This window comes from Lycium ferocissimum, chromosome 7 (genome assembly GCF_029784015.1).
Source record: "Lycium ferocissimum isolate CSIRO_LF1 chromosome 7, AGI_CSIRO_Lferr_CH_V1, whole genome shotgun sequence".
Classification (NCBI taxonomy): domain Eukaryota; kingdom Viridiplantae; phylum Streptophyta; class Magnoliopsida; order Solanales; family Solanaceae; genus Lycium; species Lycium ferocissimum.
In genome coordinates, this window is record NC_081348.1 from 60,177,910 (window position 1) to 60,202,929 (window position 25,020).

The window sequence follows — 25,020 nt, forward strand, 5'->3', positions numbered from 1 at the left end:
TACTTGAATTAAGTTGCCTCCTAACCAGCTACAAAACGTGGTACTATTTATGCAGGACTTAATACATGCAAATAGTAGTCATTTCTTGTACCACAATTATCATATTTATCTGTGCTAGCTACTGCTTCTTTTTCTCAAACTGTTTTATCATGGCTTTTGTCGCTTTAGTTAGTTTCATTTCCTTTTTGCTTTGTATTGTTTGTGCTTGTCTAACTTTTTCTCATCATGTTTTCTCTTGAGGCGAGGGTCTTTCAGAAACAACCTCTCTATCTTCTGAGATGGGGATAAGGTCCGCGTACACTTTACCCTCCCCAAACCCATACCGTGGGATTTCACTGGGTATGTTGTTATTGTTGTGTTGTTAATACATGCATAACTCACCTTCAAACCTACCAAACAACCCCTACGTGTGTAGTTGGAACTTGGAAATCCGACAACAGTCTGACGATATTTATGCCCATTCCCAAGTAATTACTTACTTCCTCCGGTTCAAAATAATTGAGGTTTTAGCCTCTAAAAGTTGGTCCAAAATAATTGAAATTTCACAAAATCAAGAAGGTATTTAATTCTCTTTCTCAAATTTACCCTTGAGACATTCTCGTATCCCCATAATAATCATGTCAACCTAAAAAGAAAAATGTTTTAGTCAAAACCATTCTTAACTTTTAGGAGTTAGTAAATTTCGTAATTCGTATGCTCAAGCTTAAAATCTCAATTATCTTGGACCGGAGTGAGTATGCTACAAGTCCAATTCACAAAGATGTTTATACAATTTTTTATTTTTTAAAAATTTAAACAGATGTAAAAAATTATCCATCCTCTCCCAAGAAAGGAATCAGGTTTGAAAGTAGCCGTTAGAACATATCACCCAATTGCGCCGCACACACCCTAACGTTCAAAAAACCCTTTCTATATAGTCTTGTCACAAATCTCTTCATCTCCTCAATAAAAACCCTTTCTTTCTTCTTCACAAAAACTCAAGAAGAAGAAGAAGAAGAAGAAGAGTCCTCTCTTTTTGTGTCCAAAAAATCATTCTTGATAAGATTTTATAAATAATTTGATGGCTACAATGAACAGTGGAAACAATAGCAACACACCTGCAACTGCAACTCAAGTCATGCCTACACCTAAACAAACACTACCTACTGCTAAGACTGTTGATACTCAGTCTGTTCTTAAAAGGTACTACTATCTTTTTTCTTGAAAATCTTTGAATTTTTGTATTTATGGTTTATGGGTTGTTGAAATAAGGTGTTTATGTATATGGGTATTTTTGTAATTTGATTTTGTGCTTTTCAATTTCATTTTCTTGATCTGGGGTTTTGATGGATCTTAGAGTTTCGATATTTATGGGTGTGTTTATTTATCTGGCCATGTTTGTAATTTGATTTTGTCACTGCATATTTCATTTTATTGATCTGGGGTTTTGATGGATTTACTAAAGGTCTCTCTTTTTTTTTCTTTTTTTTTTTTTTAAAAAAAACCTTTGAATTTTGATATTTATGGTTTATGGGTTTTTGAAATAAGGTGTTTATGTATCTGGGTATGTTTGTAAAATTGATTTTGTGCTTATGAATTTCGTTTTCTTGATCTGGGGTTTTGAGATGGTTTTTAATGGGTTATTAAAGTAGATCATTCGATTTGATTGTCAAGATCTATCTGGATTTTTTTTTTTTTTTGATGATTTCTCAAAATGTTGAAATCTTATGATTTTGGTATTTATGCTTAATGTGTACGTTTTAGGGTTTTGAGATGGTTTTTGATCGGTTGATTACTTGATTTGTCTGGGAAAATTGTTGATTATTTATTTCTCAAAAGGTTTGAAATCTTGGATTTTGGTACTTTATGCTTAGGTGTTTGCAAATCTGGTTTAATATATGCAATTTATTTAACGTCATCTAGGTTCTGGCATGGTTTTTGATCTATGTGTAGATCATTCAATTTGAGTTTCAAATTATATCTTCAATTGTTTTTGATGATTTTTGAAATCTTTCGTATTGGTTATGTATGTGCCTGTTTGTTTTAGTGATTTGGGTGTATTTTTATGTGATTTTTTGTGCTTATGGGATTTAAGTTTCTTTATATTGGGTTTTGGGAATGTTTTGATTTATGTTGGTTTTAGATGTTTCAGCTAAACTTTCAATGCTATTCACAAATCTGATTGAGGTTTTTCTTTTGTTGTAATTATTAGGTTGCAATCTGAATTGATGGCTTTAATGGTAAGGAACCATACTTTTCATTTTCTAATTCTGTGAGAAAAAATTCCCTTCAACTTACACTGGTTTTCACATCTTTTAGATGAGCGGTGACTCTGGAATATCTGCATTTCCTGAAGAAGACAACATATTCTGCTGGAAAGGGACAATAAGTGGTAGCAAAGATACAGTATTTGAAGGAACAGAATACAAGCTCTCTCTTTCATTTCCTTCTGATTACCCCTTTAAACCACCAAAGGTCAAATTTGAGACTGGTTGCTTTCATCCCAATGTTGATGTTTATGGCAACATATGCTTAGACATTCTTCAGGTAACATTTCGACAGTCTCATCAAGAGGTAGATGCTGTCTTTGTTCAATCAATTCTAGTATTTTTTGATGCAGAACATAGATTCAACAAGTTTATTTTCCAATTACAGGATAATCTGTTAAATCTTTATCTGTCTCTGGTCTTATCTTAGTTGTTTGGTTTTATTTAACATCTTAATAACATCAGATCTGATGTGTGGAATACCATGTAATTACAGGATAAGTGGTCATCTGCTTATGATGTGAGGACTATACTTATCTCAATTCAGAGTTTGCTTGGAGGTAAAAACTATGCAATTTGTTTAGTTACTTTCCAATTTGATCTTTATTAGCTTAAACCACTAACATAATTTTCTTGTAATGTATCAGAGCCAAACATAAGCTCACCTCTAAACACTCAAGCTGCTGCTCTTTGGTGCAACCAAGAAGAATACAGAAAGATGGTTGAGAAGCTATACAAGCCTAGTGTGTAGTAGTAGCTAGGTGCTAGTGCAGAATTGTTATTCTTTTTTCATATGGATGGAACAAATGTAGTTTGAATTCTTTTAGTTGCTATTTCCTGTTCATTTTGAAGAATCTTCTCTCTTCATGTGTGAAGGAGGAAAAGGGGGTTGTGTACTCTGACCAAAATATGAGAATATAGAGCACCATTTCTATTTTTTCAATCTCTTGCGTCTTAAATTCCTTGGTGTTATCTAAAATATCAAAATGCTGAAACTAGGCCAATATGAGGGAGGGTTTTCGTACTGTTTATCTTGAAAGGGAAAGGAGAAGAAAGACGGTTATGAAGTTCTATTTTGGGAGAAACATCCTTTCATTTGCCAAAATATTATAAGACCTATGTGATATATATTTTGTAACAATTTCGATTGTGTATGAAAGAATAGAAATATCTACATTCTGTGCAATACTTGTTCTCTTCAGTGAGAAAATTGGTGTGATTGGTTGTGATTATTCAACTCTTGCGACCAAGTCAAACCAAGATGGCGCTTTCATATGAAAGAGGAAGCTTCTGGGCCGAACCAAAATTGACATGAGAAGCTGATGGCAAAATACAGAATGCAGATTTTCTCAACAGTTTTGTTAGTAAGTTTTTATAATTTCCACCTTACAGTTGGCGCAGACCTAACAAAGAGGCGTGGCGAAAGCCAAACTCCCCTCTGCCAAAAAAACCCTGCAGCAACGACTACATGATAGATATACTCTTTCCCTATTGACAGTACATACAACAAAAATTCAGCTCACAAAATATATTAAAAATACTATGATGCCATCTGATTGGCAAGAATTGTACGGGCCTTTGGCACTTCTGGGAAGGTCTTTGGGGTCGAAAACAAGAAAGTCCCTGTTGTCGTTTGGTCATGACGTCTGCAACCTGATTTGCACATCTTCTAATCTCCATCAAAGCAGTGTCTTGCAGGTTCCAGACCAAAGCCAGCTTTTCCTTTAAAATCATGTGGACAATCAAAAGAGAATTTAAGTTATATTCCTGCAAAATTTTTGTCAAATTAGAGACAGACAAGCTATATATAGTGCCTAAACTTGAACGATTTTTATGCCAAAGCCGGAATCAAATTCAACTAACAGAAATCAAAGGAATCAAATTCAACTAACAGAAATCAAATACATGGATGACTATGCTATTTGTTCATTGAGCATTTGATGTACTGTAACTTTTAATTTTATAATTTATTAGGCACCAATTGAGGCAGTGAGCAAAAGAAAGTAAAAAGTAAACGTAATACGCAAATAGTAAAAGCTTGTAAATTGACTCAAGTGCAAACTGAAAGTTTCTCATGTCGGTTTATGAAGATTTCATAACTTGCATTTTGTCTACCACTACTAGAATGGATTATCAATAAATCCATTTTTTTCCTTTTTATCCTTTCTAAACAATGAATTAAGGACCACAATGAAGAACAATTCATAAAGGTAGCCGGTAATTGAAAAACAAAAGATGTAATATTCGCACTAGATGCACAACGCACGTGTCCGATGAGTAGTAGAATCATAAGTTAGGCAGAACAATCATCAATAAATGGCTAAAGTAATCTTTATTTAATATCTAAAATAAAAACAAAACGAACATGGAAGTATTCAAATAACCATTCTGGTAAAGTCCTAAATCCTAAATCTGACTTATTAGAAATTATTTAAACAAATTCATAGTAACTAACTCCATCATCCATCAATTGTTTTACGAGCATGGCATCTATATTTCTCAAGTTAATGAGATACGTCATGGCAGCTTCAATTTCATTCATCGATTCAAGTTGTCCAATGTAATCTCGTTGAGCTCTTATTTGTTCTCTCACTTGTTCCAACTTCTCCTTGTTTGCAGCAATTCTTTCTTCTTTTGAGGATGGCATTCTTGCTTTTTTGGTACATATATCAAACTCGAAGAACTGCCAATGTAAAAGTGCACAACAAAGTTTAAACTAAAAAGAAATATAAAAGCTTCTCAACTATGCTGACAATGTATTTACTTTTCTTATGTCAAAACGTATTGATTTTATCCATGATCATATTATAAAACTTCTTAAAATTTAGGCTAACTGAAGTACTTTTAAATACCTCATTGAGAATATGTATTTCCGTAGGAAATTGTGCAAGCAAACATATAAAAAAATATCAAACTTAAAAAGAAAAGTTGAAGAATCAAAGAACAAAAACGAGTATTGTAAAATCTTTTTTTTTTAAAAAAAAACTGAGATAAACTCACTTACGTCTAGAACTAACTTGATTTATGTTAAAGAGACATATTATGAATACTCCATTGTTTATATACACACACTAACGCCTCAATGCTTTCCTTATTTTTTGTTTTTCTATTTTATTATGTCAATTGAAAATATTACCATAACAATGAGAGTTACCATATTTTAGACTTGGAAAATACAAATTGGAAATCATCATCTTGGAAAGCACTTTGTTATATTTCTAAAAATAAAAATAACCATAATATTCTAGACTAAGAAATAGTAAAACGGGGTCTAGGGAAACAGTTTCAATTTTTTTTTTTTTTAAAAAAAAAAAAAAAAAAAAAAAGAAGAAGAAGAAGAAGTAAACCCCAAGAAATTAAAGAAAGGAAAAGAAAAGGAAAGTTTGAAATTCGATGGAGTAATAATATATATGGAAAGAATTAAAGAACTGGCACAAAGTCCTATAATGTATCATATGACACTTTCCCTCGACAAACAATTGTTTTAAACGTAATTATTTAGAAAAAAACATCCAGTTAGCAAATTAATTCTATGAAACAAATGTTTAGTTAATTGTTTCAAGAATTTAAAACTTGCTTTTGTTTTGTCCTTTTTAAAGAAAAAACTTGTTCAACTAGGATTTCAAGTTCCCCCAAAATAGCAGGTCATTATGTTAATTTATATTCCCAGTAAGCTCTACTTAATTACAGAAAGATACATTTGGAAACATGAAACAAGACCAAAGCAATAGAGCAAAGGGAACAGATCAATACTGTAAAGTTAAACTGTGTTAATTATTGCCAGAAGTTCAGAACTGAAAACATAATAACTCTTTAACATAAAGTTCCAGTAAAATTTCAAACCCCTCGGTATAGGAATTCTAACCATATTACACTATAAACCTAACCTAAAACATCGATAGTTGGATGCAGAACTTCCTTCAAACTGTCCTAAAACATGGCAGATTTTAAAGCGCCCAGCAGAATTCTCTTCGATCCCGATGCTTTAACTGAAACTCTGTATGATGTCTCAGTAGAACTAATTCTTAGAGGTAAGCTGCCTCAAGTTATACTTGGACAACTCCTTGTACTTCTCAACAACTCCAAGCAAGCACACAGTCTGTAAAATATGAAGAAAATAATATCAGACAAGTGAGTTTTCTTTAACATTTCAATCAGTAAAAGATATGAGGACATATATCTGGAAATCAAGGGTGTGCCACACCTTATAAGGCTAGACGTAAAGGCGAAATACAAAAAAGACAACTTATCACTGTTAAAATCAGCAAAAATCCAAGGTCTTGCAAGGGTTTCTTTAAACTTACACCTCACCTTAGTAAACTAAACCGAAAATGAGTCCTAAATTGCTGCACATTTGATTCAGGTCCTAGTAGTTGTTTCTCTATTTTCCTCGCAACAGACTTTTCAGCAGTAGTACTTTAATCCTCATCCCAATTTTGGCATCTCATTTTGTTTGGGCATAATAGACACAATGTGGTCCGGGGGTTCAAGCCATGGAAACGGTCTCCTAAAGGCATGCAACTTAAGATTGCGTAGAATAAACTCAATGTTATTCGCCCTTCACCTGATCCCATGCATGGCAGAAGCTTAGTGCACCGGGCTGTCCTTTATTTCTTTCGGCATGATATTATGGTAAGATATGAAGTTCCATTATTTAAATGGCATTGGATAAAAAAGTGTAAATTAGTTCTGGAACAATCTACACTGCCATTAATGTACTACAGTTGAAAAGTTTGTCACTAGGAAAATAAAGAATAACAAAAAAAGAAAACATCTGAATCAAATTCAGTCAGAAAAACTCCAACCTAGACAAATAAATAGTGACTAAGGAGACTATTGTTACACTGCATGAGGCCACCTAGTTGCTAGACTGCATATATTTTCAAAACGTTATAGTCATTTCCTGCAATGCGAATTTTATTATTTTCCAATGATATATCCAATTATCTCCTATCAGAGATTCTTGCTATGGATCAATCTCAGCACTTTTTCAAGTTGAACCTTGCTAAAAGGTTCGGCGTGTGCTACAGGATAGATGAACAGATTAACCACCTAATTAGTGATATACTGATATGTAATGCTACTACTGGAATGTGAATTATGCTGTTCTCTCCATCTGAAATGGCTATGGTAATGCCTAAAGTAAAACAGGTTTGGTTGATGACTTTATTACAGGAAAGGAAGATGGTTAGTATGCATGCCAACACTGCCCAAATCATGGACCACATGGACCTTGGGAAGAGAGTAAAATCTAGCTTTCAAGCACAATGCTCGATTGCATGCAGTTGAACTAAACTCTCTTGGGGGATATACTGCATATAGATACTGTTTTTTTTATTAAAAAAAAAAAAAAAAAAAAAACTGTATAATGTGTATAGATACTTGTAACGACCCGTTTGGTCGTTATAGTCCTTTGGGCACTTTCGCCCATTCCCGAGGATTGGTTGGCTCACTTTTGACCCGAGGGGACCCGTTGACACGCTTCCCGAGGTGTCTAGACCGGAGTCGGGTAACTTTGGTGAAAATATAGGCTTAAAAGTGAAAGTGGTTGACCCAAGTTGACTTTTGGGCAAACGAACCTTTTCCAGAATTCCGTCAATTCCAAGAGGTCCGGATAGTCGTTTAGAGTTTGTGTGGGCGTTTGGTTCGGTTCCCAATGCATTCGGATGCATTTCGGGACGTTTGATGGGAAATGGGAATTAAGGCATCGGTGGTTGAGTCCATCAACGAGACCTCCGTTGGGAATTCCGAGACCTCCGTTTTTTATGTGGGACTAGGTATCCAGATGGCCTCGGGAGTTAGTCGAAAAATCGGATCGAAGGAAAATATTGGGCCAAGTTTCTGGTGTCTGGTGCCGCAACGGCAGCACCGCTGGGGCGGTGGACCTGCCGCTGAAGCGGTACGAGCCATTTAGGCTTGACCGCTAAAGCAGTCAGGTGGCCGCTGGGGCGGCCCAGGTACCGCTACAGCGGTGACGGGCAGTGACTGTTCATTAAATGAGTCTTTTTTTTTTTGAAACTGGTAATTTTGTATTCCTCAGCATTAAGGGTATGCTGGCCACGTCCAAAAATTTACATTTTACTGAAAGAGAAATCGGTAATCCTAAAAAGTCCACTAACTGAACTTCCTCTTCTAATTGTTCTTTACACCAAAAGCTTAATGAAGTAAAGACCTTCCATTGGATCTTCTGCAATGAACTTTCTCTGCCTTTAAAAATTCTGTGTTTCTTTCCTTCCAAATGTTCCACCAGATGCCCCACCAAATCTTCTGGCTCTTGCTCCCTCCCCTTCTTATCCAACAGCTTAGAAGGTCTGCAGTGTGTTCAGGCATAGTCCAGGCCAAATTAATGAACAATGCCCACACTTGTGCCGTAACTTTAAAATGAAGGAAAAGGTGATTGTTTGTCTCTAAGGCCTCCTTGCATAATGTGCATCTTGAAGCAATGTTTATTCCTCTTTTCTGCCGTGCTTCATGAGTCAAGTAGGCTCTCCAAGACCAGCCAGGTGAAACACTTCACCTTAGTTGGTGCCACACTCTTCCAAATGGATTTCCAAGGTCCTGGTGTCCTCCCTGAAATTTCAGTCAAGCCCTTGTTGTACAATCTATTCACAGAGAACAGTCCATCTTGATTATGCTTCCATGTCAATTTATCTGGCTCAAAATTAGTTCCTTGAAATCCACCAATTACTGTCAATAGTTCTGCTACCCATGCTATTTCCCAATCATTTAGAAGTCCTCTGAAAACCAAATTCCAGCCTTGGGGAGACCACATCTCCTCTATTGACGGATTTGTGCTTATAGAAAATAAGAGGAAACAGTGTTGTAATGTCCCCTGTCCACTCCAATTTTCCTTCCAGAAAAGAATGTTCATTAAATGAGTCTTAGACCCTCATTATTTCATATCTCGATATTGGGGGTTGGGAAAGCTGTTCTTGGAGACAAATTGAAGGAATTCTTGGAGGTAAAACCTTGTCTAATCCTTTACTTCTCTTTAATCACAATCATCTTAGACTTTCCCCTTCCCTTTTCAATCCCTTAGAAATGGAATTTGAAGGAGGGTTTTGGGAATTTTTTCTCTAAGATTATACTTGATAAATTGATGATGTTAATGTTAAAATGTGATGAATCTAAGCTTAGTAAGCCCATATCTTCCACTTTTAACGTTGAATTTCGGATTTGGAGAGTTAGGGTTCATACCCAATTTGGGGTTTTTTACTAGAAATTAGATTTGGGGATAATTCTTGAGCTAAATCAACAACTAATGATTGGGTTATGATTACCTAGGATTCATTTTTTTTTTTTTTTTTTTTTTTTTGAGAAAGTAACAGTTGTATGTATTTGACTAAATCAGTACATAGGTTGTACTGAAAACCATATTTACATCATAGCAAAAATCAGGAAACTAGTCCATAAAGTGAAATTCTAACAAGAACCTAGGATTTCTATTATGGACTCAGTATCATCTAGGTAGATCTGCTTGCACCAAAAACAAAAAAGCTTAATGCAATTCAGTTTGATCTTCTGTACTTCACTGCTGGTGTCTTCAAAACACCTGGTGTTCCTTTCTTTCCATATTGTCCACCAAATACAGGCTGGGACAATCCTCCATCTATCTCTGTCTGAGGCTCCTACTCCTGCCTCCTCCCAGCTATAAAGTAACTGAGTAATCCTTTTTGGCATTACCCAAACAATGCCTCTTAGATTGATAAAAATCCTCCATAGCTGGGCTGTAATCCTACAATGTAAAAATAGATGACTAACTGTCTCAACCTCTTCACCACACAAATAGCATCTGGAACAAAGAGAGAACTTTCTTTTTTTGAGGTTTTCTTGAGTCAAGACAGCTTCTCTTGCCAACAGCCAAGTGAAACATGCAACTTTGTGAGGCACCTTCACTTTCCATATGTGCTTCCAAGGCCAATGTTGCACTTGTTGGTTCCCCTGGATCAAGAATTTGTAAGCTGAGCTCACTTTGTAAATGCCTTTGCTGTCTTCTTGCCAACATAGTTTGTCTGCTCCTTCCTGTGTTCCTTTAAATTCTTCCAGTTTTTTGAAAAATTCTGTCAATGTATTGATTTCCCAATCATTGAAGTTTCTTCTAAACTGAATGTCCCATCCTTGAGCAGTCCAGTTCTCAGCTACCTTCTTATATTGATGTACTGCCAGTCCATGAATGCTTGGAAAGAGTTCCTTCAGACAAGTGTTTCCCAACCATTTGTCCTCCCAGAAAGAAGTGTTTTCACCATTGTTCACTTTAACAGTGGAATGTATCCTCAAGAAAGGCCAAAGATTTCTTATAGATCTCCACAAGCTGACTCCATAAGGGGTGTTCACCTCCTTAGTCATCCAATTGTTATCTTCCCCATATTTTGTTTTGATGATTCTTCCCCAGTATGGTTGAGGTGTTTGTGAATACCTCCACAGCCATTTGAGTCTTAAAGCTTTGCTCTGTAACTTTAAGTTTCTGACACCTAAACCACCTTGCTTCTTTCCCAGTATAACATCACACCACTTAACTAAATGGAATACCTTCTTATCTTGGTTACCCTTCCAAAGAAAGTCCCTTCTGATCTCATCAAGTCTTTGGATAACTCCCTTTGGAATGGGAAAGATGGACATCATATAGGTTGGGAGTGCATCCAGTACAGAGTTAATGAGAGTGACTCTGCCCCCTAGTGATATGTATTGTGACTTCCACCTAGATAATTTCTTCTCACACTTTTCAATCACAGAATTCCAAATATTCATAGACTTTGATTTAGCACCTAAAGGCATTCCCAAGTAAGTAGTTGGCAATGAACCTACTTCTCCACCCAAAATCCTGGTCAAATCTTCCATATTATTCACTTCATTGATAGGATACATATGACTCTTTCTCCAGTTAATATGTAAACCAGAAATTCCTTCAAACAGTACCAGAATAGTTCTCAAAATCTTTAGTTGATCTTCATCAGCATCACAAAAAATTAAGGTGTCATCTGCATACTGTAAATGTGTGATTTCCATGTTTGCATTTGAGTTTGAGCTTGTCGCAACCTCAAAGCCTCTGATCCAGTTGTTGGTTCTTGCCACTTTGATCATATTATTCAGGCCCTCCATGGCTAAGACAAACAGAAAAGGAGATAGGGGGTCACCCTGCCTCAACCCTCTATGTGCCGGAAAAAAACCTTCAAGTGCACCATTGATAAGAACTGAGAACCTGACATTTGATATACAATACTTTATCCACTTGATCCATTTTCTTCCAAAACCCATACATGAAAGCACTTTCAACAAAAACTCCCAGTTGACATGATCATATGCCTTTTCAATATCCAACTTGCACAAAATTCCTGGCTTGCCTTGTTTAATTCTGGAGTCCACTGCTTCATTGGCAATTAAGATGGCATCCATGATTTGCCTATCTTTAATGAAAGCCATCTGCTGTACATCCACCAGCTTGCCTATAACTCTTTTAAGCCTCTCTGTGAGCACCTTAGAGATCAATTTATAGACACTGCCTATAAGGCTAATGGGTCTAAAGTCTCTCAACTCCTTAGCACCTGTCTTCTTTGGGATTAATGCTATGTAGGTAGCATTGAGGCTTTTCTCAAAAATTCCATTAGAGTGGAAATTCTGAAAAGTAGCCATGATATCTGGCTTCAGCACATCCCAACATTTGATAAGGAAACCCATTGTATAGCCATCAGACCCGAGCTTTGTCCATGGCACATATCTTCAAGCATGACAACACCTCTTGTTCTTCAAATAGGGGGTCCCCTCTAGAGCTGCTTTTTCTTCTTCATTAATAGTAGGACAGTTAATTAGGTTGCATGAAGGCCTCCAATCTATAGACTCAGAGTACAAACTCTGATAGAAATCAATAATTTCTCCCTTTATTCTTGTTGGATCCTCCACTGTTTCTCCTTGTATCACAAGCTGATCAATGTTGTTGCTTCTCTTATGTGCATTGGCCACCTTATGAAAGAAACTGGTGTTCCTATCCCCTTCTTTAAGCCAAAGAGCCCTAGATCTTTGTCTCCATGCAATTTCTTCATTTTTAAGATGCTCTTCATATTCCATCAACAAAGATGCCTTCATAACTGATTCTTCCTCTGTTAGCACTCTATTCACCACCGCAGCATCTAGTGAGCCAATTGACTCAGAATCTGAGTCTTTTGAAATCCCAGGTTTCCTTGGCTAGTTCTGCTCCAATCTTTCAACTTGGCTTTTAAAGTCTTTGAACTTACAAGCCAGAATGAAATCTTCTTTGCCTGGATTAAAAGGAGCTCCTCCATCAGTATTCAACCACCATTGAGGCTTTCCACAAATTCCATTAGAGTGGAAATTCAAAAGTGACCATGATATCTGGCTTCAGTTTACATCCCAACATTTGATAAGGAAACCCATCCAATTCTGGATGCTATAGTTATCACCCTTATAGCTATCCATGACACATAGCTTCAAGCATGACAACACCTTCTGTTCTTCAAATTCCCTCTAAAGCTGCTTTTTCTTCTTCATTAATAGCAGGACAGTTAATTAGGTTGCATGAAGGCCTCCAATCTATAGACTCAGAGTTCAAACTCTGATAGAAATCAGTAATTTCTCCATTATTCTTGTTGGTTCCTCCACTAGTCCTTGTATCACAAGCTGATCAATGTTGTTGCTTCTCTTATGTGCATTGGCCACTTATGAAAGAAACTGGGTTTTTTGTTCCTATCCCTCTTCTTTCAAGCCAAAGAGCCTTTCTCCTTCTTCTTTGTCTCCATGCAATTTCTTCATTTTTAAGATGCTCTTCTTATTCCATTAACAAAGATGCCTTCATAACTGATTCTTCTTCTGTTAGCTTCTTCTATTCTTCTTCCATCACAGCATCCAGTGCCCCAATTGACTCAGAATCTGAGTCTTTTTTTTTCCCAGGTTTCCTTGGCTGTTTTTTCTCTGTCCAATCTTTTTTTTCTTGGCTTGTTAAAGCTTTGAACCTTACAAGCCAGTTTGAAATCTGGTTTGCCAAAAGACAAAGGAGCTCCACCAATCCCTGATTCTTTCCACAAACCCATCAGTATTCAACCAATGGAGGAAATTTTAGTGTTGCTTGTCTTGTCACACTCCATGACTGCAGTCAACTGGGAAGTGATCAGATTCCAGTCTTTTAACAGTTTTTGATATTCTGAATATGTTATCATCCCATTCATGTGAGAACAGAATTAAATATTCTGGATGGTTTCTTAGTTTATCTTCTAAAACACTCTCTGCAACTGAGGGTCTACCAATTCCATTTTTGAAGTCAGATTTTTTCAAAAGGAAATCTAGTAACATTGAAATCTCCACAGACAGCCCAGGGGCCATCTATCAAACCCCTTACTGCCCCTAGTTCATCCCACACATTTTCCCTCTCTGTTCTGCAGTTTGGGGCATATACTCCAGTTATATGGCACTCAAAAGTTTGAAGGAGTGCCACAAACTTGCAGGATAAAGTATATGCTCCAATCTCCAGAGTCTCCCCTTTCCACACTCTACTATCCCACATCATCAAGATTCCCCCTCTAGTGCCACTTGCTTGCAGACAAGCAAACTTCACCCATCTCCCACCCCAAAGATCTTTGATAATCTCTTTAACTTCCCCTTCCAGTTTAGATTCCTGAAGACAAATAACATCAGCATTCCAGTTGTAAATAAGGCTTTTTACTAACCTTCTCTTATCCCCACAATTCAATCCCCTCACATTCCATGACACCAATTTTAACTTCATTGAAAAAAATTTCCATCTTTTCCCCTGCCTCTCTTCCCATCACTCTTGAAATTTACATCAAAAGTGGTGAGTCCCTTAAGTTCCTGGATCCCTTTGAATCTTGGCCTCTTTGAAACACTCACAGACTCCATTTTTCTTGCCTGTCTGCAACTATCTATTTGCATCAGTAATTCCAGTGCTTCCTCCTCATGTCCCTTAAAATCAACCCCAAAAATTTTCCCCATTTTAAGCATGTGTTGTTTCACCCATGTAGTTGTCTTCTCCTCCTTTTGTAGCACTAAACTCATGTCTTGTTGAATTGGTTCTGCCTCTTCTAGCACCCACTCTTCAATCTTTGTATCACCTTGCCTAATCGCTGTAATAAATTGACTTTTCCTTGCTTGTGCCTCGATCTCATAATTACCTGTGACGAGGTTTATCATCGTGTTCTCAATATTTTCCTTCCTCTGCATGTCTTCGTTGCTTATAACAGAGGTTTCTCCCCCATAATTTTTTGTAGCTTCATATGACGGAAGTTCTGCAAGTGTAGAAGTCTCTATTTCTTTCTGAGATTTGTCACTTTTAGTTTCACCAACTAAAGGGTCGTAGTTAATTTCAATCTGCGGCCCATTTGGATCATTAAAAATGACCTGGGCAGCACCATCAAGCCCAGACCACTTTTTTAGTTTGGGCCTAAAGCTGTTTTGGCCCAAATAATAAGTGGAATGTGAAGCCATCTCCCTATCACGTGCCCCCAGATCTTTTTTGAATATTCTTCCAGCTGTATCTGCATACCTCACATGGTCCCACTGTGCCCTATCAGAAAAGTGCATGCTACTCTGTCCTTTCTGTGCCCTATCAGAAAAGTGCATGCTATTCTGTCCTTTCTGTGCCCTATCAGAAAACTGCATGCCATTCTGTCCTTTATCTGATACGAGCAACTCTTTTACCCAAAGGTCCAAAGCTGACCTCGTACCACTGGTTTCTTCGATGGCTTCAATATCTTCCGGCGACCCGAGATCAGTCACCGGTGAAACTACTTCAAAGCGAACTTTTTGTTCTACCCATATCGGAATGAAGAACTTGATGCCATCTCTCTCTATTGCTACTTCGTTGGGACAGTTCTGACCGTCACCTGAGATTTGAATTCTCGCCCACTTCATGTGATTCTTCAAGTCAGTCTCTTCTTCCGTCGAAACCCATCCGCCGCAGAGATTCCCAATTTCTGTGAAAATCCTCTGAGACCATAGTTGAAGAGGTACTCCCAATGCTCGAATCCAGGTGGTTGTTGCGATTTGAGTCATAGGTATGCATCCAGCTGTAGGGTTCCACCATTGAAGCTTTATTTTGGTCTTTTTCCACCTCCATTCTTTTTGAAAGATCTGTTCTGCCATGTTTCTATTTGGGAACTCGAATAGAAACATATTGTTGGCCATTTCGTGGATGTTAATCCCAAACACCGCTTTCCATGTAACCACAACCCACCTCCTGATGTCTGACAGAGTGGGGACCTCTGTTTCTCCTTCAGCAAAAGACCCAACTAAGCATCTCTTAAAGATTCCAGTATCCTTAACCCCAGGAGATTCTGTGATACGTATCTCTCCTTTATTGGAAGTGACTGTCGATTCTCTGAGAGTATTTGTTTGCCATTTACTCTCCCTTACTGCACTGACATAAGGGTACTCTTTTTTGGAAAATCTGGGTGGTTCAGCAATCCTCTGTTGGTTGGGGCATTGAATGAACCTTTCTATCTTCAATGCTATCTCCTTCCATCCTGCATTTAAAGCCAGTTCTGGGATAATAATTACTGATCTCTCCATACCATGCAGCAAAAGAATGCTCATATATCTTCCATGCTCGTTTGTTTTCCTTGTACAAAAGATCTCAGATAATTTCTCCTTGGATTTCCACCTCCTAATCACATTCTTCCCATCTTTGGAAGCTTCTTTGAGCATATCCATCTCATGCTTATCAAACTCATAGTTGATCTTCTCATCATGTTACTTCTCTCAACCCATTCAAACCAGATGTCTCTGCCGACTAGCCATCTGGTAATGTCGAAGGATTTGAAACCTGCATTGAAATATATCCTATTTTCCTCCATGGAAAATAAAAGGCTGCTCTGATTGGACAAGAAAGAAGAGGATTGAGACTATCACAGAAGGTGATAACTCAGTGAAGGATGATGAAAGAAGGGGTTATTTCCGGCTGAAGGCCACCAGAAAAAGGGTGTTCCTTCCACCTAGGATTCAATTTGGTATTTTACCCGCGAATGTCCCGTTTCGTCCTTGTGGGCCCGTTACCCCAATTTCTAGGGTTAAAATGGACCTAATTGATATCATAGTAATATTAGTATCATTCTCCATGATTTCTAACTTAGAATTCGATTATGCTTAGACTACTTTGGTTCTGAGCTTCAGAGGAAGGGCAAGGCGATAGAGTGACTTGTTGGTGTTGCGGTTCGGCAGTCCAGGTAGGTTATGGTTTACGGACTTCGTATAGTCACATATTTAGATTATAATGTCGAGACAACATGACTTGTTGGTGTTGGATATTGCCTTAGGTTGGGCCTTGATGTGTGTTGGGACTAGCCACCCTTATGCGTGTCGATTGTTCAATTGTGTTGGCTTGATGCCATGTGTAGTTGGTAGATATAGAATTCTGCTCGTTGTCCTGATTTGGAATAGGATTGACATACCCGTTTTTGGTACTTGTACTTGATATATTGTTGGCGTACCCACTGTTGGTACTTGAGTTATTGATATATGTTGGCATACCCACTGTTGGTATTGTGATGTGATACGTTGTTGGCATAACCGTTGTGGTATTGGTGATATTGAACTCGACTGTTGGTGATTGACATATGCATTGCACGCATTTTCTCATATTTATCATGCATGGCCGATATCCGGTGATGCTCCGGTATCGTTGATTGAGCGCGAAACCGATATTTGATAAACTCTTTTACTTGAGTGATTGTGAAAAAGGCCGATGTCAGAAGATCCATTCCTAATCGTTGTTTATATGAAATTGACACTTGATAAACTCTTTTACTTGAGTGATTGTGAGGCCGATGTCGAGGTTCAATTCGGAATCGTTGATTTATGAAACGATACTTGACAACTCTCTTGAGTGATTGTGAGAGGCCGATGTCCGATGGTTATATTCGGGCATCGTTGTTATGGCCGATCCCGATGTTATTAGGAATCATTGTTAGTGCATGGCTCCGCGGGTCCCCAGATGGTGCCGGAGACTCCCCTGTCGCGAGCGATTAGCTGGTCCCGTCTGTCCCGTTTGGCAAAGATCCGGACGGTGGCACTTAGACTCGCGAGTCACACCGGGTCGTGCTTCCGAGACGTCGATATTTCCGTCCGTGCGTACGTGTACACCTCATTTGCATAGCATGGCATGGCATCACATTCATACCACTTATTGCACTTTGCATTGCATTATGACTTGAGTGAGATGTCGTGATGAGCGTATTGTGACAATTGTGTTGTTGATGATTGGACTGTGATGATTCTATTGTGGTGATTGTTTCAGGATCGGATATACTCAGACTTATTATATTGGGGTTAGATACATACATAGGTGTTGACGGATACTCGGTTACGATTATATTGTTTCATGCATGATTGGTTTACTTATTTATCTGCGTTATTTTCTTAATTGTGTTAACTATGCTTAGTCGACCCTATGATGCCTACCCGATCAGTTGTTTGTCTTGACTTTTTCGCTCTTGCATTCTTTATGAATGCGTAGCGGATCGTTCGGATCTACTTCTCTAACTCGTAGCTGATCGACTCTTCAGCTTCCACTTGAGTTTTTTAGGGTGAGCATGGCATCCGCTGATCTCGAAGGCTTTTCTGTTACTTATGTCTTGCTTTTCATTCAGAGACATGATTTGAGACTACTTATGTATTATTATTCAGACCTTTAGTATTTGGATTTAGATGCTCTTGTATGACCAGACCAAGGTGGATTTCATTTACTTCCGCACTTGTTAACATTATATTATGTGTGAGATTTACGTTATTTTACTTTCTTCCGCTATTTTCGTTTATTGTGAATGTTGAGTTAAGGGTTCGCCTACCGAGGTGGGAAAGGTAGGTGCCCGCATGACCTAGGCTGAAATGGGTCGTGACAATACTCTTTGACAGTTTCTTCCTCTTTTGCTCTTAGCTGACTAGTAGAATATCTTTTGCATACAGCTTTGCATATCAACAGATAGAGAAGATGGAAATAGTAAATGTTCTGACCAATCCGGGATACTCAGAACCTGAGTTATCTGTATGGCAGAGAAATGCAAAAAACAATAGGGCACATTTATAAGCAATGATATGTACCTTGACTATTTGAACCACTATGTTTATTTCAGGGTTGCTAAGATCAACTGTGTGAGGTGAAGGGACAGCTTTAGCCACAGTATCAATGATTTTCATCTTATTGATTCCAGTATTTGCTCGGGCTTCATAAAGCACTGCAAACTGTGAGAGAAAATTAATTAGGCTAAAAACTTGATTCACCCTGCCAAAAATAACGAATTAACTGCAACATAAATGCGCACCGCATATTTCCATCCTATTTTCACATCTCTAACACGTGAGCCGACAGAAGTTACAGAGAATTATATTTCATGAAAAAACATTGAAACAAAACTCCAATATCTAAAAAGAATAATGGTCATCATGTAGCTGAAATATCCTGGATCAATTAAGTGCATAACATATCCACAAAGGCAGTAATATGTAAAGTTTCAATATTATTTCCAGGTATACATGTCAAACATTAGATAGAGTTTCAACCACATGCCAAGAGAGGAGCCTTCACAGAGAAAACAATGGTCCAGGAAGTATGAATATGACCTTCTTCGGAGTGTCGTTTTCAGCAGTTAGGTATTTTGTAATGAGAGGCGTTATTGCTTTTCCAATTTCCTCCTCTGATGCATAACATGTTACTTCAACTGGTAACACTCTCAATATGAACCTGTTGAAGGCTATGATATTCTTGAGTAAGATATATTAAACAAAGTAAACTACATGGCATCTGGCATATCCCATATTTAGAATCTATATGACATAAACTCCAATGGTAAATATACTTTAGAGCTCTATGAATAAAAATTAAGCAGATAAACGAACCTTGATACATGTCTCTTTGTCGAGGCAAGCGAGGACATCATATGTTGAACGATTTCCTTAGGGTTAGGATCTCCATCTTTCTTGCTCATGTGAACAAACACAACACCGTTGCAACCTGAGTCTAGGTAGCTAAAACGCCTCTGTTTGCAGGAAAGCAACATATTACGAAAAAAGTTCTAGAGACAAGTAAGAAGAACCATATTGAACCAACACTAAGTTAACTGGCTCAGACAGTAAATAGGACTATGTCAACCACAAAACCAAAGGAGAGGAAAACAATCCCATCCCCTTTCAGTGAGAGACTATACAGGCCTTGCATTCCACTGTGCTCAAACAGAAATGGCCCTAACAAGCATCTAATACAAAACTACCACTCTACCAAGGATGACCAGAAGATGTGCAACAGAGATACATAGTACATACATAAAAAAACTAAATAGCCATAAGTAATAGACTTACATAGCATAGGAATTAAAGTTATAGCTTACTTGAAACACTAAGAAAAAAGTATATCCACTTACCTTGCTTTTGTCTCCCAACTCAGCAAGCTCAGCTTCTATTAGTTTATCAATAGATTTCTCCTCTGTCTTGCCAGATGCAATATTTCCAGATTCTGGTGCTTCTCTTTCAACACATTGTTTCTTTGCAGGTGGCTCCCCAACGTCAATATCTTTCTGTTCATGAGTTGCCTCGACTGGCTCCTCTTTATTCTCAGTATTTCCTTGTATTTGTTCATCAGTAGAGATGTTATCCTTGTTTTCAGGCTCGGATTTACCAGCTTTTAAGCTGCCAACCTCATCATCAGTTTTCTCCTCATGTTGCTCAACTTTTGAAGTCTCCTCCTTGGTCTGGTTCTCATCATTAACGTTGTCGTCATCTTCATCATCATCGCTGCTAGAAGAATCAGAATATTTGAAAACAGTCTTTTTGTTTACAGGTTTTTCTGATAATTCTCCCTGTCCGAATTTTGAATTTGTCCCCTGCACCAGCTCTTCATAAAACTGCACGAAATTTTAAAAAAAAAAATCATGGTTACATCTACCACAGCCTACAGTAAACCAATCAAAAAACAAGAGAGCAAACTTTCTCTCTTATTTAGTACTGGTCCACAAATCAAATTTCAGCCAAGCTTAAAATCTGAGCAAAGGCTTCAGAACTCACACTAAAGAGGCCAAAAATATTTTAAGAAAAATTCTTTTACAATTTTTAATTCTTAAATGATGAGTGTTCCAATTTGACGTTTTCTATATAACAGGAAGAACATAGGAAGTCCCATGAACAAAATGTCGAGTACACAAGTGTGCTTTCAGACTCTTCCAAGGCTACCTTATGAGCTTGTCGTTTCTGGTGTTCAGGCATTGAAACTTGTCTTACTCACAGACATGGAACCTTTGCAACTTACTGAAGTCCAAGGAAGTAATCATCGTTAAATAACTTTGTCCATTCTTTCTTACTCTAGATTCACAGTTTAATCTGTACCTTGTACTTTGATTTTTGCCTAAGATAATTACCAAGCTTATAATTGCAATTCAGCAATCATTTGAGGACATACAGGATTAAAACTAACTACTTGTTTGACCACAAAGAGTCAAAGAAACATGGAGAAACACAAATTTACAGTGATGCTTGTACTACACGTTCACCAACAGCCGTTAAGAAGGTCCAAAGTGGCACTTTTTTGGTCCAAAGTGACACTTTATCTTCTTTGTGAGGTCAGAACTAAGGAATCAACTTTTACAGGAAATAAATTGAACAAAAGAAAGAACATATACTAGCATAGTATGGAATAACTGGTTACACATCCTCATCCTTGATTTGCTTGGGGTAACATGTGGTATTTCTTTACTATCTTTTTGGAGCAACATGGCAAATGTACATGATATGATACTCACGATCTTGAGGCCATGATTGACTTTATTTTTGAGACTGATATTTTTTTATTTTTTTTTGAAACTGTGAAATAACAAAAGTAAAGGCCCTTCTTTTGATGTACTCTTAGTACATGACAACATGCTCTTTGATGCTGATACATATTTAAAACTACCTTATCAAAAAGTATGTGGTAGAGACAAACGATAAAGAAATGGATGACGTTGAAACATTATAAAGTCAAAAGTTCATTATATAGCATAAGTAAATTTGCAAGAAAATGACAAACATAGTCCCTAGGGATAGGTTTAAAATAGTCCCTGAAATAGTGAAATGTACACCTAAGCAACTCTGCTCCTAAGTTTGTCAAAAGTGAACACTTTTGGTCTCCATCAAATATTTTACAAACTCAAATCTAGTTGTTAGATATAACTCGAACTATGAAAAAACGATTTAACTAGAAACACCAGTCCATCAAATCTCAAAAACTGCAAAACAAAAAATTGCACAAAATACCAGAAATAGACCTAAAATAGCAGAACATGCGCCTCAAAATATTCCATCTGACCCCAAAAGATAGACCAAAAATTGCAAAAAATTCACCTCCAAATGTAAGTTCCCATAGATCTTTCTTTGTCCACAGTTCCCATTAAATTTTAACAACCACAGTTGTTAAATATTTGATAAAAACTGAAAATGCTAACTTTTCACAAACTTAAAGGATCAAAACTAATCAGGGACATGTTTACAAGACACTTCAAACCTACCCCAAACATAAGGGACCATTTTTGTCATTTTCTCATAAAATTGCGGAGACATGGAAAATTTTACTCAGTATCTAATTTGGACACTTGGATCTTCTAGGAGGGATTCAACCTGATAACTTTGAAAAGTACAAAACCTGAATTGGATGATCACCAAGCACCACAATATCCTTTTATCCTTTCAGACAGTGAAAGTACCAGAACTCCTAACAAGAGGATTCAAAAAAAAAAATGCAAGAATGCCACACCTAGGTCATAAAGCAATTTTTTGAACCACCTTTACTGCATTTTAAACTTCCTTTATGTCAAGGGGATTCAAAAATTCATACATATACAAGTAAAGATGTTTTGTTTCCTATTTGCATCATATAAAATTCAGATGAAAGGGATTCAACTGAACCCTCTTTGTGAGAAACTTAACTCCACCACTGCTTTTGTAGTCCCTGCCAATAGCAACAAACATGGTGGTTTTTCTGGACAACACATTTTCGGCATTGTTTTTAGCCTAGCTCATAACTTTTTTCACAGTAAAATACTAGCTTAAATCACTTTCTTTTCTCTTCATGTTTTAAATAGGGGATCAGTCACCTAAAGATCAAACTGTTACTTATTGCAAATTCAATGCTACAAAGAAGTGTAGCAGTACTAATTTTTAACCTATTTAGAACTAAAAGAAATATTTGCAGAGAGTAAATTCCAATCTGGGATACAAACAAACAAATGTCTTTATGAATCTAGTTACTTGTACTTTGTCCATAAGGGAGGTAAGTGTGATGTTCATTCAAGTAATAAACCAACTTCTAATATTCTAATGTAGTCTCAAAGATATCTAAATTGCATTTCTGAACAACATAAATCAGCCTAAGCGTGTGTTCGGTATGATGGAAAATGTTCTCCACGGAAAATGTTTTCCGGGAAAATAAGTTAGTTTCTTACTTATTTTCTTGTGTTCAGTACATAAGCAAAAAATTATTATCCTACAAGCATTTGTATATAATCTAGACAAATACTATGGAAGGTAGGGGTAAGGGATAGGGGTAAGGGGTAGGGGTGCTGGGTGGTGGGGATGGTGGCTACGGGGGTAGAGGCGTGTTGGAGGATGGGAAGGACACAATCAATGTGAAAAGCCACTTTTGGAACTCGTTTTCCCTCCTTCCACTAGGGAAGTCATTTTCCTCAATTTTTAAGGAACTTCTTTTCCTAAAGAATGTTTTCCACATATTTAACTAGAGAATGCAGAAATGAATATTTTACACACACATAAAAGTAATAAACTGGACAATAATTTCAGGGACAACAACATAATCACTATGTCTTACTTATCTGCAAAAAGTTAAGTCAAATTAACTCTCATAAGCAAAAAATGAACAGAATTCACACACATTAAAGTACTAAAGGCACAATAACCTCAGAATAATATTAAAGAAAGCAACATTAAAATTGTAGTACATACAGAGTCAATAACATTAACAGCTTCTTGAGAAGCTTGTCTTTCTCTACCACCATCACATGTTATATAGAACCCTTGTACTCCTGGCCTTAAAGGGTATCCACCTTTCTTCACTGCTTTCTATTTTATGCACACAAAAAAAGGAAAATAATCATAGTTAGTTACCAATTAACTTGCAAAAAATTACAGTATTATTACATGTATAGATAGAGAAAAAGAAATATTACATTGTTGGGACGATAACGTTGCCTATTCTTGTTTTTGTTGCCATTTTTTTGCTTTGATTTGTTGTCTGTAGCCATTGAAAAACCAGAGTGAAACAGTGACGGAGAAAAGAAGTATCTCTTGAGAAAAAATATAATATCAGACATTTTATAGAGAGGAAATGGTTCAAAGCCCATCAGAAGATAAAAGCCCAATTTAGCCCAAGCGGAGCCCATTTTAAATATGAACGTCCAATTATTGTTTGTATTGAACCTAAATTTAGTCGGGTCATTTGCACTTTGCCCTATTTTGTTCTGGTCTTTAATTTTCATCCTTCAAATGGGCTGATCTTTAATTTTTGTCCTTCAAAATCGATCTTATATCTAAAGGGACCTAATTTACATATCATAATATCCATAAGTTATATCAATTCCCTTAAAGAATTTATGTTCCGCTAGGCATAAGTTTGAATGTTCGATTGTGAAGGATAAATTTTTAAGACCAGTTCATTTGAAGGGAAAGTCGTGCAATTACGTCGGTTTAGCCTAATGGCCCCCAAATCATTTGGGATGTCAGCTTCGATAAAATGACAAAAATTGATCCTTTATGTTTGGGGTAGGTTTAAAATGGTTTTCTTTAAATATAGAGCATATTTAGTTCTTTAATTTTGCCAAAAGCCTTTGACAAATATCTAATGAACGATGGTTGTTAGATTTAACAGATATTGTGGAATTTTTTTTTGCATGAACTCATAGTTGAAGATGTAGTTTTTGCTATTTTAAAATTTTTTTTGCAGTTTCGTTCACTTTTTTAAGTGCAATTTCTGCTAGTTTTAATATATTCTTGTCTTACGGTTTTTGATATTTGATGAGCATTTTATGATGTTTTTGATTGAATCTTATATTGTACAATCCCATAAAGATTAACTGTCATAGTTTGTTAAGTATTTGATTGTGATAAAAAAGTGTTCACTTTTGACAAACTTAAAAGGGTCAAAATTACTCAAATAAGGCATCATTTTGAACTTACCTCAAACATAAAGCACATTTTCTCTCTCTCTTTCTCGATATCGACAATAATGACATGCACCAACCTAGTTTTGATTATTGACAATTATAATTGTTATGTTTAGGTTAGGTTGTCCGCACCTCGATTGTATCATTAGTTGCCTAAGTGGACTCTAAAGTATCTTAGTCATAATAAAAAGACAGAATGGCTTGGGAGACCCCTTTACTTGCTCTGATTTATCATCTTGGTATCTGTACTTCATAGAGTTTCATCTAGACACCCCTACTTCATCAAAACCTATGTTTTAAACCCATCTACTTGATCAAAACTACATTTTAAACCCTACTGACACTGCATATTCCTCACTCGGTTTAACATGCATGCCACATCATATCTACATCAGAAAAAGAAAAACCAAAACCTAAAAAACCTCCTTCCCACTTTCCACCCATTGTCACCGTCTTCTGTCGATCAATACCTTTCAAAGCACACTTTATTTCACTCTTAAAAAATTAGAGTGATTGTTCAATGGTTAAGGAAGAATAAAAATCTTCTTTCCTCTTTTTTCGCAACCAAAATTATAAAAAGAAAATCTACTTTTTGCAACCAAAAGAGATCAAGAAAA

The 25,020-nt window shown here is 36.8% G+C and overlaps 2 protein-coding genes across 2 annotated transcripts; one reads left to right on the forward strand and one right to left on the reverse strand.

The window, feature by feature from the left end:
• Positions 1-955: 955 nt before the first annotated feature.
• On the forward strand, positions 956-3,351 carry LOC132063028 (ubiquitin-conjugating enzyme E2 19-like). Its single transcript, XM_059455475.1, has 5 exons — positions 956-1,182; positions 2,192-2,219; positions 2,299-2,526; positions 2,743-2,806; positions 2,894-3,351. The coding sequence occupies exons 1-5, from the start codon at positions 1,061-1,063 to the stop codon at positions 2,995-2,997; spliced, it is 546 nt and encodes a 181-aa protein (XP_059311458.1). The 5' UTR covers positions 956-1,060; the 3' UTR covers positions 2,998-3,351.
• Positions 3,352-5,996: 2,645 nt separating this feature from the next.
• LOC132065793 (uncharacterized) lies at positions 5,997-23,638 on the reverse strand. Its single transcript, XM_059459330.1, has 7 exons — positions 23,411-23,638; positions 23,187-23,303; positions 19,622-20,101; positions 19,101-19,240; positions 18,825-18,945; positions 18,306-18,446; positions 5,997-6,345 (listed from the first exon to the last, which is right to left on the reverse strand). The coding sequence occupies exons 1-7, from the start codon at positions 23,621-23,623 to the stop codon at positions 6,265-6,267; spliced, it is 1,293 nt and encodes a 430-aa protein (XP_059315313.1). The 5' UTR covers positions 23,624-23,638; the 3' UTR covers positions 5,997-6,264.
• Positions 23,639-25,020: the final 1,382 nt, after the last annotated feature.